Genomic DNA, 16,245 nt, shown 5'->3' with positions numbered 1-16,245 from the left:
TCCCTGTCATGTTAATACTCTAATATGAAATCACTCATCCCCAGCATTATTGAGGCAGGTTTTGTGTTTCTGAGTTCACCTCGTTCACCTCCCTCATACACTTTATGCCTTCTAGTATGTTGCCCCACTATTTCCTTGGTATGTTTTGGCAGGAAAACAGGGGGAATGTAGAACAACCTTCAAGAGGAGAAAATTGGAAATCTCTAAGAACTGGGCCCAGAGCCCAGACGGGAATATCTGTGCGGTCAGTAGGTAATTTATAGATCTATCCTTGGGACCTTGAGTTTCTCACAGTGGTGCCCTGCTAATGTCAGGGTTAGGTTGGATTCCAGCAGCACAGGCCGTAATCCAGGTCCCTGATTTTGTCTTTTTGGTACTGCCAATGGCAGACATATAGGGGAAAGTATTTGTCTCAAGGCCATGGATTGCATAAAGTCAGAAGGAAGCATTAGATTATCTAGACTGACCTCCTGAATAACAAGGGCTATTGACTAAGTTACCCAGCAGTGAGCCAGACCTCTTGTCTGGCCCTGCTGCACTGTACCTGTGCCACAGCAGCATTGCAGCATTTATAGTCTCTCCTTCAAGCATCCAGGCAATGAGCATTCAGTGCTGATTCCAAAATGGGAAAGACATGGTTTGTCTGTAGCAACACGTGCGAAAGCAGCAGATGCCCTGGATTTCAGGCTCCCTGGGCCTGTCCAGTGGAGGCAAAGTTGCAACTAGGCAAGCAACCCAGAAAAGCATCAGCCACAACACTGTCCCAGCCTACATGACCTATGCTATTCTCTGGGGCTTGCAGGGGCCCCAAGGCATAGTAGCCTAGTCCACCTTTTCTCCCAGCACTTTGGTTGGCAGAAGCATCCTAAACTGGAAGGCTGAGAAAAAACACAGTGAGTTACCCTTGTTCTCTGCCAGCATGTCACTGTAAAACTGACGTTGTGCTCCTTAATATCAAGGGACTGCTGATGAGACTCTTCTGTAGCCTTCAGTCAGGGGGCACTTTTCCTATAGCGACTTCTTGCACACGCCAGCCTGTGTGTTGCTACTATCTTTCCATTTCTCACTGTGGCTTTCAGCAAGGTGCACCCTAGTGCTGTTTTGTGTCAGCTTTTCCCAGGTGTTTTGGGCTATGCCCCAACTGTTGTGGCAGCTCCCTGATCCTCTTCGACCCTCTGCTCTCCCTACAGACAACAGACAAAGATCCTGATCAGCCGTTTGATTGACATCAGGTCACTTTCAATCCTGTGGATTTTACCCCTTTAAAATGGTGTGACTAGGGGTCCAGAGAGGTGTTCTTTTATCCCCTGCTTTCCTGCTGCTCTCACAAGAAACCTTCCAAGAGGCTTCAAGCTTGTTTGTGTGCTCAGCAGAAGCTGCCTCTCTCCCTTGCTCCTTATGTTTTTGAAGCTTTTTGCCTGTTGCTTTCCACTTTGCTTTTTTTTATTCTCCATTTTTCCACTTAGAGGGAAAAAAATTATTTATCGCATTGAGATGCACTAATTAAAGCCATTTTCTGGTATTTGGTTACTGGAGTGTTTGATGTGTCTCTGACAAGACCATGAAATGCACAGAGTGTCCACAGGGACGGAATTTGCTGAACACGGTGCTTTGTAAATGAGGGGACACAGTGTCGCAGCAGCTCATGAATATGAAACGCCCATGATGCTACCTCAGTGGACTTGAGAACACAGATGAATCCTGTCATGTGCTAAATGAGACCAATTTCTTTCACTTAACTTCATCTTCAATCAGACCTTCTTCCATTTGCCTGTTTAAAATTCCCTAAACGTGATGCAGAAGGTAACAGCATTCAGTAAAACAAAGTTTTGCAGCAGTAGAGAAATTATAATTATCTCTTGTTTAAGTTGCTTGCTTATAAAAACGTAGGAATCTAAGTTGGTTCTTTTCATTGTTATGGTGAGGAGCCCGTAATTCTGCTCTGCTGTGAGTTTGGAAAGGATCAGCCATCCTCTAAGACCACCACCCTCCATGTAGTCTTTACTTTGTAGTCTCTTTAGCATTGGGTGTGTGCATGGTATTGCATGGACAGAAAAGACAATCAAGTCCCTGGTACAAGGTGCTTTCATGCTGGACTGACCATTGAAACTCATACAAATAAGGGGAGCAAATTTTCACTATGAAGGAATGATGAGTTTCAGAATCTGTCTCAAGTTGCTTGAAGTTGTGATTCCAGGGAGAGTAGCTGAATTGCTCTAGGGTGGCATTGAAAGGTGATGTAACTGGCTGCATGACTGAAATGGCACTTGATCAGGACTTGGGAGATGCTACTCAACAGCTACTTTGCTTCAGACTTCACAAAAAAATTAACCCAGACATCTAATAGGGATTATCTGGATAAGAAAGGGAGCAAGATGAGGGAGGAAATAACAGAAGACATGATCCAAAAGCTTTTGTTGTGTCTGAATGAATTTGAGTCAGCAGGGTCGGATGAGCTTCATTTCAGGATCCTGAAGATTGGCAGAGGAGATCTAGAGCCCTTGGCAATGATCTTCATGAAGTCGTGGGAGACAGGCCAGGTGCCAGAGGACTGGAAAAGGACCAATGTGGTGCCCCTCTTTAAAAAAAGGCAAGAAATAGGACTTGGGAAACTACAGACCAGTTAGCCTCACCTTGATACCTGGAAAGTTACTGGAGCATATCTTAAGGAAGGCCATTTACAAGCATCTGGAGGAGGAAAGGCTAATCACAAGCAGCCAGCATGGATTTATGAAAAACAAATAGTGTCAAACAAACTTGATCTCCTTCTTTAAGAAAGTAACTACTTGGGTGGATGAAGGGAATGCTGTGGATATAGTGTACATGGACTTCAGCAAGGCTTTTGACAAGGTTCAGCATGACCTTCTCATAAACAAATTGGAGAAATGTCGGCTAAGTGAAACCACTACAAGGTGGGTAGACAACTGGCTCAATAGCCATACGCAAAGGGTAATTATTAATGGGTCCATGTCAGAATGGCAGGAGGTTTCAAGTGGAGTGTCACAGGGGTCTAGCCTGGGTGTTGTTCAACATGTTTATTAGTGATTCAGATGCTGGCATAGAAAGCTTTTTCAGCAAGTTTCCAGATGACATGAAACTGGGAAGGATTGTGAACACATTGGAGGAGGTAAGCACAGTTCAGAAGAATCTCAACAGATTGGGAAGTTGGGCTAGAGATAACAGGATGAAGTTCAGTGCAGACTAATGCAAGATACTACACCAGGGATGGGCAAAATGTGGCCCAGGGTTCTGGATGCAGTCCGCCAGGCCATTCTGTCTGGCCTGTGGGGCCCCTAAAATATTTAGAAAATTAATATTTATCTGCCCTGGGCTGCCTGTCATGCGGCTCTCGATGGCTTGCCAAAACTCCAGTAAGTGGCCCTCTGCCCAAAATAATTGCCTGTCCCTGTACTACACCTTGGGAGAAATAATCAAAAACACAAATACCAAATGGGGAACACCTGGTTGGATGACAGCTCCACAGAAAGGGACTTGGGAGTCTTGGTAGATCACAGATTCACTATGAGTCTGCAGTGTGAGACAGCTGCATAAAAGGTGAATACAGCTTTGGACTGCATCCACGGAAGCATTAGATGCAAGACATTGGAGGTCATAGTGCCTCTCTACTTGGCACTAGTTAGACCTCCTCTAGAGTATTGTGTTCTAGGCTTCACATTTAAAAAAAGGACATGGAGAAGTTAGAGAGGGTGCAGAGGCAGGCAACAAAGATGATCCAGGGCTTGGAAGGGGGCAAGCCATATGAGGAAAGGCATGTTCAGTTTGCGGAAAAGGTGCTTAAGGGGGGACATGATAGCAATCTTCAGATATTTGAAGGACTGCCATGAAGAAGAGGAAAAGCAACTTTACTCACTCACTGCAGAGGAGAATATGGATCAGTGGCTTGAAGGTGCAGCAAAATAAATTTAGATTGGATATCTGGAAAAACTTCTTTCGGGTGAGAATACTGAAGCAGTGGAATAGACTGCCAAGAAAGTTTTGGACTCTCCGTCACTGGAGTTATTCAAGAGGTTGGACAGCCACTGGTTGGGGGTGCTGTAGGCTTAGCTATGCCTATTTTCTACCACGGGTATTGTCCAAGCTTCTGGGCTTTGCTGGTTGCTCCTCCCTCCCCACAACTGGAGTATTGTGTCCAGTTCTGTGCGCCCCATTTCAGGAGGGATGTGGACAACATGGAGAGGGTCCAGAGGAGGGCCACCCGCATGATCCGGGGACAACAGGGCAGACCCTACAGTGAGAGACTGCGGGACTTGAACCTATTCAGCCTCCACAAGAGAAGGCTGAGGGGGGACCTGGTGACCGTCTATAAACTCACTAGGGGGAACCAGAAGGGTTTGGGGGAGACGCTGTTTCCCCTAGCCCCTGCTGGCATAACAAGGAATAATGGGCACAAGTTGATGGAGAGGAGGTACAGATTGGACATCCGAAAAAACTACTTCACAGTCAGGGCGGCTAGGAGCTGGAACCAACTTCCAAGGGAGGTGGTGCTGGCCCCTACCCTGGGGATCTTTAAGAAGAGGCTGGATACTTACCTGGCTGGACTCCTTTGAGTCCCGTTTTTGTTTTTAGGGTGAGTGGTTTTGTTTGTGTTTTTTGGGTTGTTCTCCCGCCCTGGCGGGGGGGCGGGCTAGAAGATCTATTAGGTCCCTTCCGACCCTGAAACTATGAAACTATGAAACATCCCCCATCTTTTTTCTGTTATGTGTCAGGGTGTTTTTAAGCTTCCCCAGAGGCACTGGGTGTTGACTGCAGCTAAGGCTGGGGACTTCAGCTCAGGTGTGCTGATTCTCCTTCTAGGAACAAAGTTGGAGGTTCCCAGTTAGAGGCTCTTGCCCCTCTGCTCAGGGTCAGACCAATCGCCATATTTGGGGTCAGGAAGGAATTTTACCCCATGATCCGATTGGTGTGAACTGTTAGGGTTCCCTTGATATTGAAGGGGCCTCATGGATCATCTAGTCCAGCCATCTGCTCCCTGACTAAGCCATCACAGCCAAGTGTCTGTCTAACCTGCTCTTGAAAACTTCTCAGGATGGAGATTCCACAATTTTTCTAGGTAGCCTGTTCTACTTCTTGACCACCCTCATAGAAAAAAAAGTTCCTTTTAATCTCCAACCTAAATTGCCTCTGCTGCAACTTGAGTCCGTGTCTCCTAGTCCTGTCCCCTATAGCCACAGAGAATAATCTATCTCCATAATCTCCCTTCAGGTGTTTGAAGGCTGTTATCAAATCCTTTCTCACTCGTCTCTTCTCCAAACTAAATAACCTAGTTCTTTCAGCAGTTCTTCACAGGTCATGTTTCCCAAGCCTAAAGTCATTTTTGTGCGTGCAGCATGGATTATTGTCATCTTTAATGTCTTTTATCTTTTCATAGTTTTATATAGCTACTATTCAGGCTCCCACTCTTGTGACCATGTGATCTGTCACCCTTCATCCTCATCCTCCTTCCATTGTTTCTGCTTTTCTCCATCTTGTATCTTGCTATAGCTTAGCTGCAAAGCTGTTTGAAGCAGGAACTGTTTGTTACCATGTGTATCCGGCCAGTATTTTGCTTAATGCAGCCCCAGTCAAACTGGGGCTATTGTGATACAACTGTTAATAAAATGCACCTGCTGAAGAAGGGCTCCATTTCCTTACCCTTCAGATCACTGGAAATGTGTGGGGAACCTTCAGGTTTTTTTTTCCTGACTTGATGCAGACACCTGCTTGTTTCTCTCTCTTTTCTCCCCTTTTTTCTGTCTGCTAAAAATCTGCTGGAGTTCTTTTTTCTTTTATTCTCCCTTCCTAAACCGATTCAGCCAGAGGAGCCAGGTGCACTCCCACCAGGAAGGAGCATTGGGTGCAGTAGGTGCATTATCCATGGTAAAAGGGAGAGAGACTAGAGGAATTTGAGGGAAGACTTTCATGAGTTATGTAAAGGAGTCCAGGGAACCAGACTGAGAAAAGAGAAATGCCATATGGCTGATTTTTTTTCCTATTATATTGTTTGATTTTGCTGTTTATTGGTAACTGGCATTTTATTGTAGTGCATATTGTAATTTTTTGTGTGCTAATTTCTGGCCTCTGAGATGAAAAGGATGAAAGAAGGGAGAGATTGCAGCTGCTGGAGCAGTTCTGTCTGAGCAGTAGCCTGGTTACCAAGGTCTCCACCCAGCTGCAAGGGTTTGTCTGCATTTTTTTGATTGAAATTGGCAGATTTTGGCTGAAGACAATCAAGAAGCCACCCTCCCAACTAACACCCTGTCCTGCATTATGTTATAGTGAATGGTTTTGTTTCCAGATATTGTGATGCTGCCCTTTGTTTTCCTCTAAAAACTAGATTCACTTTATAATGCAGTGACCCTATTGTATTGAAGTTGGTATGTTTGATATAATGTTTCTGTATTTATATGCTGGGGTGCAGATACGAAGTCCTCTTAAACATGGAGATTCATCAGGAAGGCAGGGTAGATTTGCACATTATAGACTAAATAAATCAGAGATGTATAGGCAGGACTTGTACCACCTCTTTGAGTCAACTGAAGTCTCTGGGAGTCTTCCCATGGAATTCAGTGGGAGACAGAACTGGACCTTTGTTGGCCAGTCTGGCAGGTTCTGCTGTTTGTAAAACTCTTTGGGAACTTGAAGGGTCGAAGTTGCATCACTGACCTGGATCCTAAATGTCATCTGCAACAAAAGGGGATCAAGAAATGCCAAAGGAATCCAAGAGAGAGGACCCAGTAAGAGCAGGAATCCAAGTAAGCAACAAACAGGGAAGTTCAGCTTGCAGTTTGCTGTCTTCAAGGGGGCAAACGGCTTTACTGTCCCTTGGAGACCACAGGGAAGAGTGAAGAAGCAGCTCACTTTTGGTGCTCAGAAAAGGGCTGCTCTGTAGATGAGGGTAGAGATGTTCCTATGTACTCTTTCATTCATATCTATTATTTGCTAAGGAAGTTTTTTTCATTGGTATAACATTCAGCTCCACAGGCTTCCCAGATAGGGGGCATGTATTTGTGGAAGTATTTCTAGCAAAGCATAGAATTAACTTTAAAACTTCTCAAAAAGCCTTGAGCTCCCCTGAACCACAGGAGTAGCACTTCAGAGAAACAGAGAAATTAGAGATCTGTGTCCCTCCTGGTCTGACTCTCCCCTCCCCTCTCATCTCCTCTTCTCGTCCAGAGCTTTGCCCAGTCCTGCTTTCTGGTAGCTCAGCCATGGGAGTCCCACCCCCTCAGGTGGGCTGTTAGAGTGGTCCTGCAAGTCCACTTTGTCTGCGACTCAACCTGACTTTTTCTCTGTTCAGTGTCTTCTCCCTACTTGTAGGCTGACCTTCCCAACTCCCCCACCGTTCCCTACTCTTTGAGTCAGCCACAACATCCTCCTCTCCTTGTTGGTCTTTTCCCCTTTTGCACAATGACTCAGTCCCCCATATCATCCCTCAGCTGACGGCAGCTCTTATAATTACCCCTCAAAGTCAATCTTGCCATTTACTGAAGTGCTTTTGTCCTTTTGTCCCTCAGTTGCACTTTGTCACAAGGTCAGCTAGTGGCCTATTGGGAAGAATCAGAGTAATGGCAGCTTCCAGTGCAAGAAAAGGCAGACTCTGTGTTGGGGGAAGTGATGGCCTTGTCTAAGACCATGACACTACTGTGTGGAATCTGACTGCAGCCTTCCTCAGTCTGGAGGCTGGATCAGACCCAGTCACTGCTGTTTCCCTTTAAAGGTCTTCAGGAAATTTGCTGTTGTCTGAAAGCTGCTCTATGGGCACCTGTTTGTTGGGCAGCTGGGGAGATGAATGGCGTAGTTCTGCTGAGGTCGTCCAAGCTGTCACTGCTTCTTGCCTTGGCCTGGCTCTCACAGCAGCCTCTGTCCTGCTCAGTCCTTTCACCAGGCAGCCAATTAGTGAGAAATCCCACTGTGTGGCTAGCTCCAAACAGCCACCTCGCCAAGGCCTGGGCTGACCCATGCCCTGCTGCAGATGGGCCAGTGCTGCCTCCTTTGCTGGAGGGCTGGGGAGCCTGTGGGGATGCTGAGTTGGATGGTAGGCAGGAGCAGTACCCTTTGGAGCTATGAGGGGCTGCAAACACTGACAAGAAGCAGGGGAAGGAGGGTTTCAGGAAGACTGTCTTGCGCCCCAAACTCCACAGGTGGGACTGCCTCTCTAGCTCCTGAATATTCATCTCAGCCTGGGCTGCAAACTGGGCAGAAACAACCAACTGTTGAGATCCAACAGTATAATGGCAGCATTGCCGCTGGAGCCAGGAGCATCTTACTTGCTCCAGCCCCTAGAGGCATCTGTTTTGTATAAGCTACTGGTGAATGTAAAACTTCCACAGTGCTGAACCACCCAGTGCCCCCTTGCCTGAGGAATAAGGGCCACCAGAGCAGCCTTCCAGCTAGATTCTGAAGCCTTTAAAGAAGCACTGCACTGATTCACTTTGTCATGTGTTCGCTCCTCACCTAACCTCCTCCTGACCTGCTTCTGCACCACTCCAGGTGCTTGCCCAGAGCCCAGGCATCTGCCTAAGAGAAAGGCAGCTAATCTTCTGCAAGTCTCACTGTTCTAAGGGGGGGGGGGGAATCTTTACACCCAGACTTTTCTGCTCCCCTCTTTTTTACCCATTTCTTACCCCTTCCTCTTCCCTCCCAACTGGAGTATCCGTGACCATGGTCTGAAGAGTAGGCTGGAGACAAACTCATAGTTGGGATCCACTGCAGCAGGCTCTTACCTCTGAAATCCTAGAGGAATTCTGGAATTCTGCAAGGCCACCTTCAATCATTTCCTACTTCAGGCTTAAATAAGGCAAGGTGTCTCCTGCACAACTTGAGAAGGAAGGGTGGGACCCTAGGTTAGCAGGTCTTAGCAGGAAGTTTTCCATGACATTCAACTTGATCTCTTCTCCTTTTCTGGCCCCTTCCCATTCCATGCCTAGTAATGCAGCTGGGTATCCTCAGTCCTGGAGCATTTCAATGAGGTGCAGATCTCTTACCTCTCATTGGCTGTTCTCTAGATTGGGAGCTCTTGGAACCAGGGAAGGGCCTCGTATGGAGTTGAACATGCAGTTAGCAGTGAGCAGTTCTGTTTTGTTGCCTGCTTCTCCACCCCTAGATGTGTCTCTTTGGTTTGCTGTTTGTTCAGAGGTGTTTGGGCCTGCTTCTTCTTGCATCTGTAGTGGGCATCTTGCACTTGGGCCTGTATCAAGATCCACAAAGCTCCTGGCATTACAAGTAATAAGTAAGCAGCACCTTATTAGCGGGTCTGTTTTCTAGTGTCCTGGAGCCACAAAAAAGGGAGCACTGAGAGGCAAATGGCCTGGGCATCTGAAAGCCAGGGTCATTTGGCATTGTGGGGCTGCTCTACACCTATGAATTCTGGAATCTCATCACAGGCCTTCTCTGCTCAGTGGCAGGGACCCTAAATGGCCTAAGAGCCCCAGCTTGATCCAGGGTACTTGGGTCTTCCAGTCTCCTCTCTCCATAGAAGTAAGCCTGGAAGCCCTGGCATGATGGTTTACCCTGGTTCCCAGCCCTGAGACAGTCTGCATATCTGGCTGCCCTTCAGCCATGGATTCTGGAAACAGTCTCCCCAACAGCCAATCAAGAATGTTTTTCTGGGTTGAGATGCAGTATTTGTGGAAAACATTTTAGGTGAAACACATTAATATTTTCAGATGAAACCCTGTTTTTGTTGGAAATTGTCCAACCAGTGTTATTTGCCAAGACCCCTAAGCCAAACTTCAATGGGAAATGGCATTTGGAGAAAGCAGTGACATCAGGACAGAGGAACTCTGGTAAGAGCCTGAAAGAGTATATATCAGTAATTGAGGGACTCTGTTGCTGAGTGAAGAAGAGTTAGACCCTAGAGGAGAGAAGCTCCAGGGATCAGAACTATATTTGCAGCCATGGGCAATACATGTCAAGAGAAACAGCATCTTGGAAAGGGGAATCCACTGTTAAACCTAAGGAACAGTCCTGTTTTAAATATCAGGTTTGAATAAAACACATTCCTACTTCATTTAAACCACTGTTTTCCAAAGGAAATCTGGTATTTTTGTCTCTAATGAAATGGGAGACTGGGCTGAGCAAATAACAGCAGTTCTTATAGGAATCGAATTCTTCTCTTATAGGCTGAAGGCTAGTAGGCAGCAGATCCATCCGTGTGGCTTGACACAGATCAAACTGTGCAATCGTCAAGCTTCCGAATGCAGAATCCATAACTGTTTAAAATCTTCGTGAAAACAGCTTTGCTTCCCTCCATGGGAACAAAGGTTTCTGAGATTTATTTTCTTGATTGTCTATTAAATGATATAGTTTTTAATCAGTGCAAAATGAATGTGCCAAAATTTTCCTACACTAAGGAGAAAGCTGTGAACATTTCCTTTCCGTGTATTGTGAGGGCAGAGTCCTTCCTTCTCTCCTGTGTGGCAAAAGAACTTAACCTCCCCTGCTCTTCATGTGGCTTCCATCTTTTCCTATTGCAGATATTCCAGTGATACCTGACTTGGAGGAAGTGCAGGAAGAAGACCTTGCCATGCAAGTAGCAGCACCACCCAGGTAATAGCACAGGCATGCAGCCACAAGTCTGGAGTCACAGCACTAGTCAGCAGTGGGAAGGAGAGACTGACATTCTACTCCATGTTATCTCGTGTTCTGCACAGTATAACATATGTCCCGTTCATCAGTATTTGATGCTATCCATTGCAATAGTGCAGCTCCAAGATGAATGGTACCAGCTTGTTCTTTCTTGTTGCACAGAAGAAGAAATTGCAATGTGTCCTATAAACATGCAAAAAATGACATTAAAATTTCCTGGCTGAGACTAAATTGAAATCTCAGGACAGAGAAAATGCCCCATGTAAGGTTGCTCTTTGTCTGTCTATGGTGGCATCTAATGCTTGGTGGGTAGTATTGGAATGCACAATATATTAATAATTTATTAATAATACACCATGTTCAGACCCTCACTTTATGCTATGGAAACATCACTTGAGTGAGATGTGCCCCAACTCCTCTCCCTATGTATTGCATCTCCTTAGGGCAGTCATTCTTAATTGGGGTGCCACAAGGCCCCTTCAGGGGTGTTGCAGACACAGGCAATGTTGCTACCACGGCAGCCAGGTAAGACTAGCCTGTATGCAGGGTTGTGGTGCACACTCACTCCTGCTGCATTAGAGTTCTTTATAATCTGAAAGCAAGACAGGAGAACTGGCTTGGGCAGTAACCCTTTCCAGTCTTCCCACCCCACCATGCTCCTCCATGAAACAGAGGCATGCAGAACAGTTCCACCTTCATACCCCTGTTTCTGGGAGGGATGTAGGACTGGGAAGGGCTACAGCCTGAGCCAGCTGTCTTGTCCTACTTTAGAGTTATTGGAGAGCTCTAATGCAGCAGGAGTGCATGGGCTGTCTGTGCAGCAGGTACGTGGGGAAGTTTTATGTGGACGCAGCAAAACCCAGCTGAGAAGCCATCAGCATCAACAGTGGCTCTCATCTGGGGATGCCACCATATTCCAAAAAGTGGTAGAGGATTACCTGGGTCTGAAAAGGTTGAGAGCCACTGCTGTATGGAGACATGTACATTCCAGCTGTGTGCACCTTGGCTCTCATCCATGTGCCACTACTCTCCAGAGAAGCTCAAGCTGCTCCCAGACTTAGCTTGTTCTGTTTCTTGCCCTGTCCCCCCTGCTTTTGCAGTATCCAGGTGAACAGAGTGCTGACCTACCGTGACCTGGACAATGACCTCATGAAGTACGCTGCCTTCCAGACCCTGGTGAGTATCCCTGTATAATAGCTAGTATTACACATTCTGCAACTCTTTCCTACCTCCCCCACCCTCCTCCAGCAAAATAGAGTTTCAGTGCAGTCTATACACAACACCATCATCCAGGCAATACCCAAGACTACATAGTACCATTCTTCCCTGATGTGGGTAATTAATCATAGTTTGTACAAGTGAACACTAGTGAACAGATATCATTTCACCTATGTGGCATCTATCTAGTACTTAGGTGTCTAAGTGGTATCCTCTACCAGTCTGTTTTAGTCCCTGAAAACCCATTAACACAAAAATTGTGTAGATCTTCCCTGTTGCTCTTTTTGCAGTTAAGGCTAAAATGAAGGCATTACAGAAGTAAATTAGTTAATGGTTTTTCAGTGACTGAAACAGGGTGCAACAAAATCACACTTAGACACTTATGGGTTGCAACAGGTGGATTAGGTCCTGTCCCTACATGTTGGGGTCCTGTTGTATCTCTGACACTGCAGTTATAAACATTCTGCTGGTTTCTTTGCTTGGTATCCACTTAGGAATCTTACATGGCTATTTATTATATTCTTGCATTTTTCATCCAACACCCACCTTTCAAAAACACATTCTCTACTTGTGTTTCAGCTAGCATTGCCCCTCTCATTGGGCCTTAGACACAGCACAGCTCCTTTCCCTCAGCCTGGACCATTTCAGATGCTGCTCCGTCAGTTATGCTCCTGGCATCTGAGCCACTTGCAGCTTGGCCTCACTGCTGGGTTACCGGTTTTGGGTGTAGATACCTTTTCCTAGCTGGAAAGAAGTGTCCAGAACAGTTCCTGAGAAGAATAATTGCCAAGGGCATTGGGCCATGATTGCCTTTCTGCTGTACAGATGACAGTATTGCCAACTTCTTGAGTTCAAAAGTCATGAGTCAGAGCCCCCAAGTCAGGAGATTGGCTTAAAAATCATGAGGTATTCTGATTTTGTTCTGTCTTCTTTTTTCTGAGCTCCCTCCCCTTTTCCACTCATGCGGATGTGACAAGAACAGTTGCCCTAAATGCCCACAGATTGCATACGCAAAAGACAATGCCCTAGTCCCTTGAGAAACTATCAGATACCCCTGTTCCTCCCCTCCGTCTTTACTTGCTAGGTCCTTTAGCTGACCCCTGTCTCTGATTTGCAGGCGGAAGGGCCTTCCTTGGATCCTTACCTTCATTAGCTCCCAATTCCTGCCCTGTAATGAATGGTGAGAGGTTTCATGCATGGTTTCTGTGCCTGGGCTCTGCCCCAACAAAGTTTGCTGCACAGTGGCCACTAGTGGCCAGAGGAGAAACTGCAGGCAGCTCCCTACAGTAGAGGTGCTCCCAATTCCCAAACCAAAGTAATCCTAACTCTGGTACTGGAATTGTGACTATTGCAAAACTGGGTTTTGTGTTGTATGCTCTCTTGCTGTCCCCCTGCACTGCCCATCCCCAAATGCCACCTGATAATCCTAAGGCGGCATTTGTCCCTCAGAGTAAGAGTTTGTCTTTGTCACTAGCAACATCTATTTCCACATCAAATGGGGTATCCGTTTGTTCCAAACCTAGCCTTCTGGAGTAAGACCAGGGTCTGTTATGCATTCACAGGATGGAGAAACTGACCTGAAGCTCCTCACCAAAGTTTTGGCTCCCGAACAGGAAGTACGAGAGGTGAGTCTTGTCCTGAGACAGCAACATTGGGAAATCGGCTGCTTGTGTAGGCCTCCCTTTCCCTGGAGGCCAGGGGTTGGTGCCAAGTTTGGGGTTTTGTCTGAATAGATAGAGTCTGAGGGATGTTCCCCATGGACAATTTAAGGGATTTCTGGAGCCCAGAATCTTTAGTCTGCCTGATGTAGCACCACCTCCGACTGGGCCCTCCCTCATGAAAAGCTAATAACAATAATTGCAGACTGGCTTACCACAGTGCAAGTTTCCTACAGAACCAATACTCCATTTGATTTTTGCCATCTACAAGACATAATTAGTGCCTGTTGGTACTGCACAGCAGTAATGAAGGGCAAAGACAGAGAGATGTGTTTGGGGAACCCAGACCTGGAGCAACAGGAGGCCCCTGTAGGTCACAATACAGGCACATCAGCAGAATTGTGTGGGGGTTAGCACTGGACAGGAATAGCAGAGTTTCTGCAGGTCAGGATCAAGGGTGCATTGATCAAAATGTCTAGGGCTGGGACATTTCACAGCCCTTCACTGCCATGCTTGGTTTAGTCTGTACCCTGCATACCTATTTAAATCCTTTTTTGGTGAATTTTAAAATTACAAAAACCTTGTCAAAATCATTTAACTGTGGTAGTAGGGACTGAAATCACATTTCTAGCCCTGGTAATACAATTGTCTGTCTTCTCTCTGGATAGGGTGGTAGCCCTTCCACCTATCGCAGCTATACTGTAGGGCAGGTCAGCTGACCAACCTGAATATTTAGCAGCATTTAAACATTGGTAAGTGTTACATGTAGCATGTCAGTATTTCTCTCTCTTGTCTTTTTATAGGATGACATCTGCTGGGACTGGGACCATCTCTACACAGAGGTATCCTCAGAACTTGTGATGGAGTGGGACCTGGGGCAGTCTGAGAGGGAGGAGCCCCTCAGTCTGTCCTAGAACAGCAGAGTATTGGCTGTCTATCACTCCAGCCCTGCACCCTCCACTCCTGTATATAATTAGCACTTGTTATTTTTTATCAACTGTTTTTGTTTGAGGAAATATTCCACATAAACAAGGTGAAAGCTTGATAGGGAAGTGAGCTTGAGAGGAGTCCTGTGTATTTTTTTAATATGAATATTTGCTTTCAAAATGCTAGAGTGAATAATTCCAAATGCAATAAAATCATTTATCTATGAATGGTCACTTCTGTTTCTTTCCCTCCTCATTCCAAAATACCTTACAAATTACTGCAAGGATCTCTTTCTCTAAGTGGGACCACTGTTTAGCAGCTATACTACACAGCAGGGTAAGTGAAAAAGGATATGGTTTCTAATCGAAAGCACAGGCAAAGTTTGGGATGACACAGGATGAATTCGCTCAAGACCCTAGGTGTTACCATCCAAGTCTCACAACAGGTGCCACAAATTGGCAGGACCTCAGTTACGTATCTTACTCTAGCAGCCCCATGCCCTTTAGCCTCATGATTGGAGTACAGCTATTCAGTAGCTCAGAGGGAAGAATATCACCTATTAAGCTGCCATTGTTACTTCTTGTAGTACCTGGCTGGTCCCATGAGGGATCCCAGCTAAGTATTGACCAGGCCTAACACTGCTTAGCTTGTGCAATCTGATGAGATCACAGCCTGAGCTGAGATAGCTTCAGGCAATAGACCATTTGCAAAGAAAATACTGTTTATTCCACACACATGGAAGAAAGTGGCCTGCTCCTATGATACAGGGAAACTCCCTACTGGGTGTTTCTTTGGTACAAGACACCACTCTCTCATGGTTACTTGGACTCCATCTAGCTGTTTTTAGTGTTTCACTCTCATAATATCATTGGTCATTGTTTGTGAGGAGCTTTTGCATTATATCTGAGCTGATACCCTCCAAAACTTGGTGCTACTAGATAATTTGACTATAATTTCTCCCATGTGGAGGAAGTATAAATGTCCTTTGGTGTGGTGCAGGTGCCTAGGGGAGGGCTAAACTTCTGGCTTTCTTAGCAGGGTTTATGCTTGTTTAGTGAACTTCACTCCTACTATTGTGCTGAGGGTAGGATAGGGCCAACAACCCCTCTGAATGCAGCCTGCTACCAAATCTGAATAGCCAAGCTCATTGGGAAATAATGCTTCAGGCAAAGGGGGAGCAGGGCAGGGCCCAGCAACATACCCCATGGCCTTTGGTACAAAGGCCATGGCATAACCTTGGAAATTGATGCTGTCATAGCTTGGGGCTGCAGGGGAGTGGTGGAATAAATGGAAAGGCCAATTCCTGGATCTGGGAGAAGGGGATAAATTCTTCACTGGGCAAAGAGGGGTTTTTTTCTATCTATCTATGGTGATTCTAATAAATGGCTCCTTGGAGCCCTCAGTCTTTCAAATCTCTTTACTTGTACAGTTGGAGGCATGCACAGATGGTGATTTCCTCCTCTGCCTCAATGCATGCCACAGCCTAGGCACTGCAGGAAACTGATGTATTAACCCATACAGAAGCACTGTCTCCCGCAACACAACTGCAATCCACACCCCACCTCAAGCTTTGTGGTCTGCTTCCCAAATCTCTGGGTTTTTGACCCTGGCTTACAGTTGCCCTTTGTGTGTAAAAGACAGCAAATAGAGCCAAATCTTGTTCAGGCCATACAGTTAGAAGCAGTATCCCTACTGTTGTTCTCTGCCTTACCCTCAGATGCAGGGAGACGCTCATTTTTTAAGTAAAGGAATCCTGCAGATAACTGGGAAACCAGATGGGGAGAAAGGACAAAGACTGGGAGTGTCTGCATTCTCCCCCTTCCCCCTAACACACACACACGCAGTAGGTAAATGT

At 46.1% G+C, this 16,245-nt stretch overlaps 1 protein-coding gene across 2 annotated transcripts in view; it reads left to right on the top strand.

The window, feature by feature from the left end:
- Window positions 1–14,623, top strand: part of IFT43 (intraflagellar transport 43) — a 72,671-nt gene extending 58,048 nt beyond the window's left edge. For both annotated transcript variants that reach the window (XM_006015325.1, XM_025201819.1), the window contains exons 6-9: window positions 10,476–10,548; window positions 11,688–11,763; window positions 13,368–13,430; window positions 14,267–14,623. In XM_006015325.1, coding sequence (XP_006015387.1) covers window positions 10,476–10,548; window positions 11,688–11,763; window positions 13,368–13,430; window positions 14,267–14,377 — 323 coding nt within the window. In that variant the 3' untranslated portion in view covers window positions 14,378–14,623. The remainder of the gene's footprint in view (window positions 1–10,475; window positions 10,549–11,687; window positions 11,764–13,367; window positions 13,431–14,266) is intronic.
- The last annotated feature ends 1,622 nt before the right edge of the window (window positions 14,624–16,245 follow it).

This window comes from Alligator sinensis, unplaced genomic scaffold (assembly GCF_000455745.1).
Source record: "Alligator sinensis unplaced genomic scaffold, ASM45574v1 scaffold280_1, whole genome shotgun sequence".
Taxonomy (NCBI): domain Eukaryota; kingdom Metazoa; phylum Chordata; order Crocodylia; family Alligatoridae; genus Alligator; species Alligator sinensis.
This window is presented reverse-complemented; position numbering and strand designations above follow the sequence as displayed.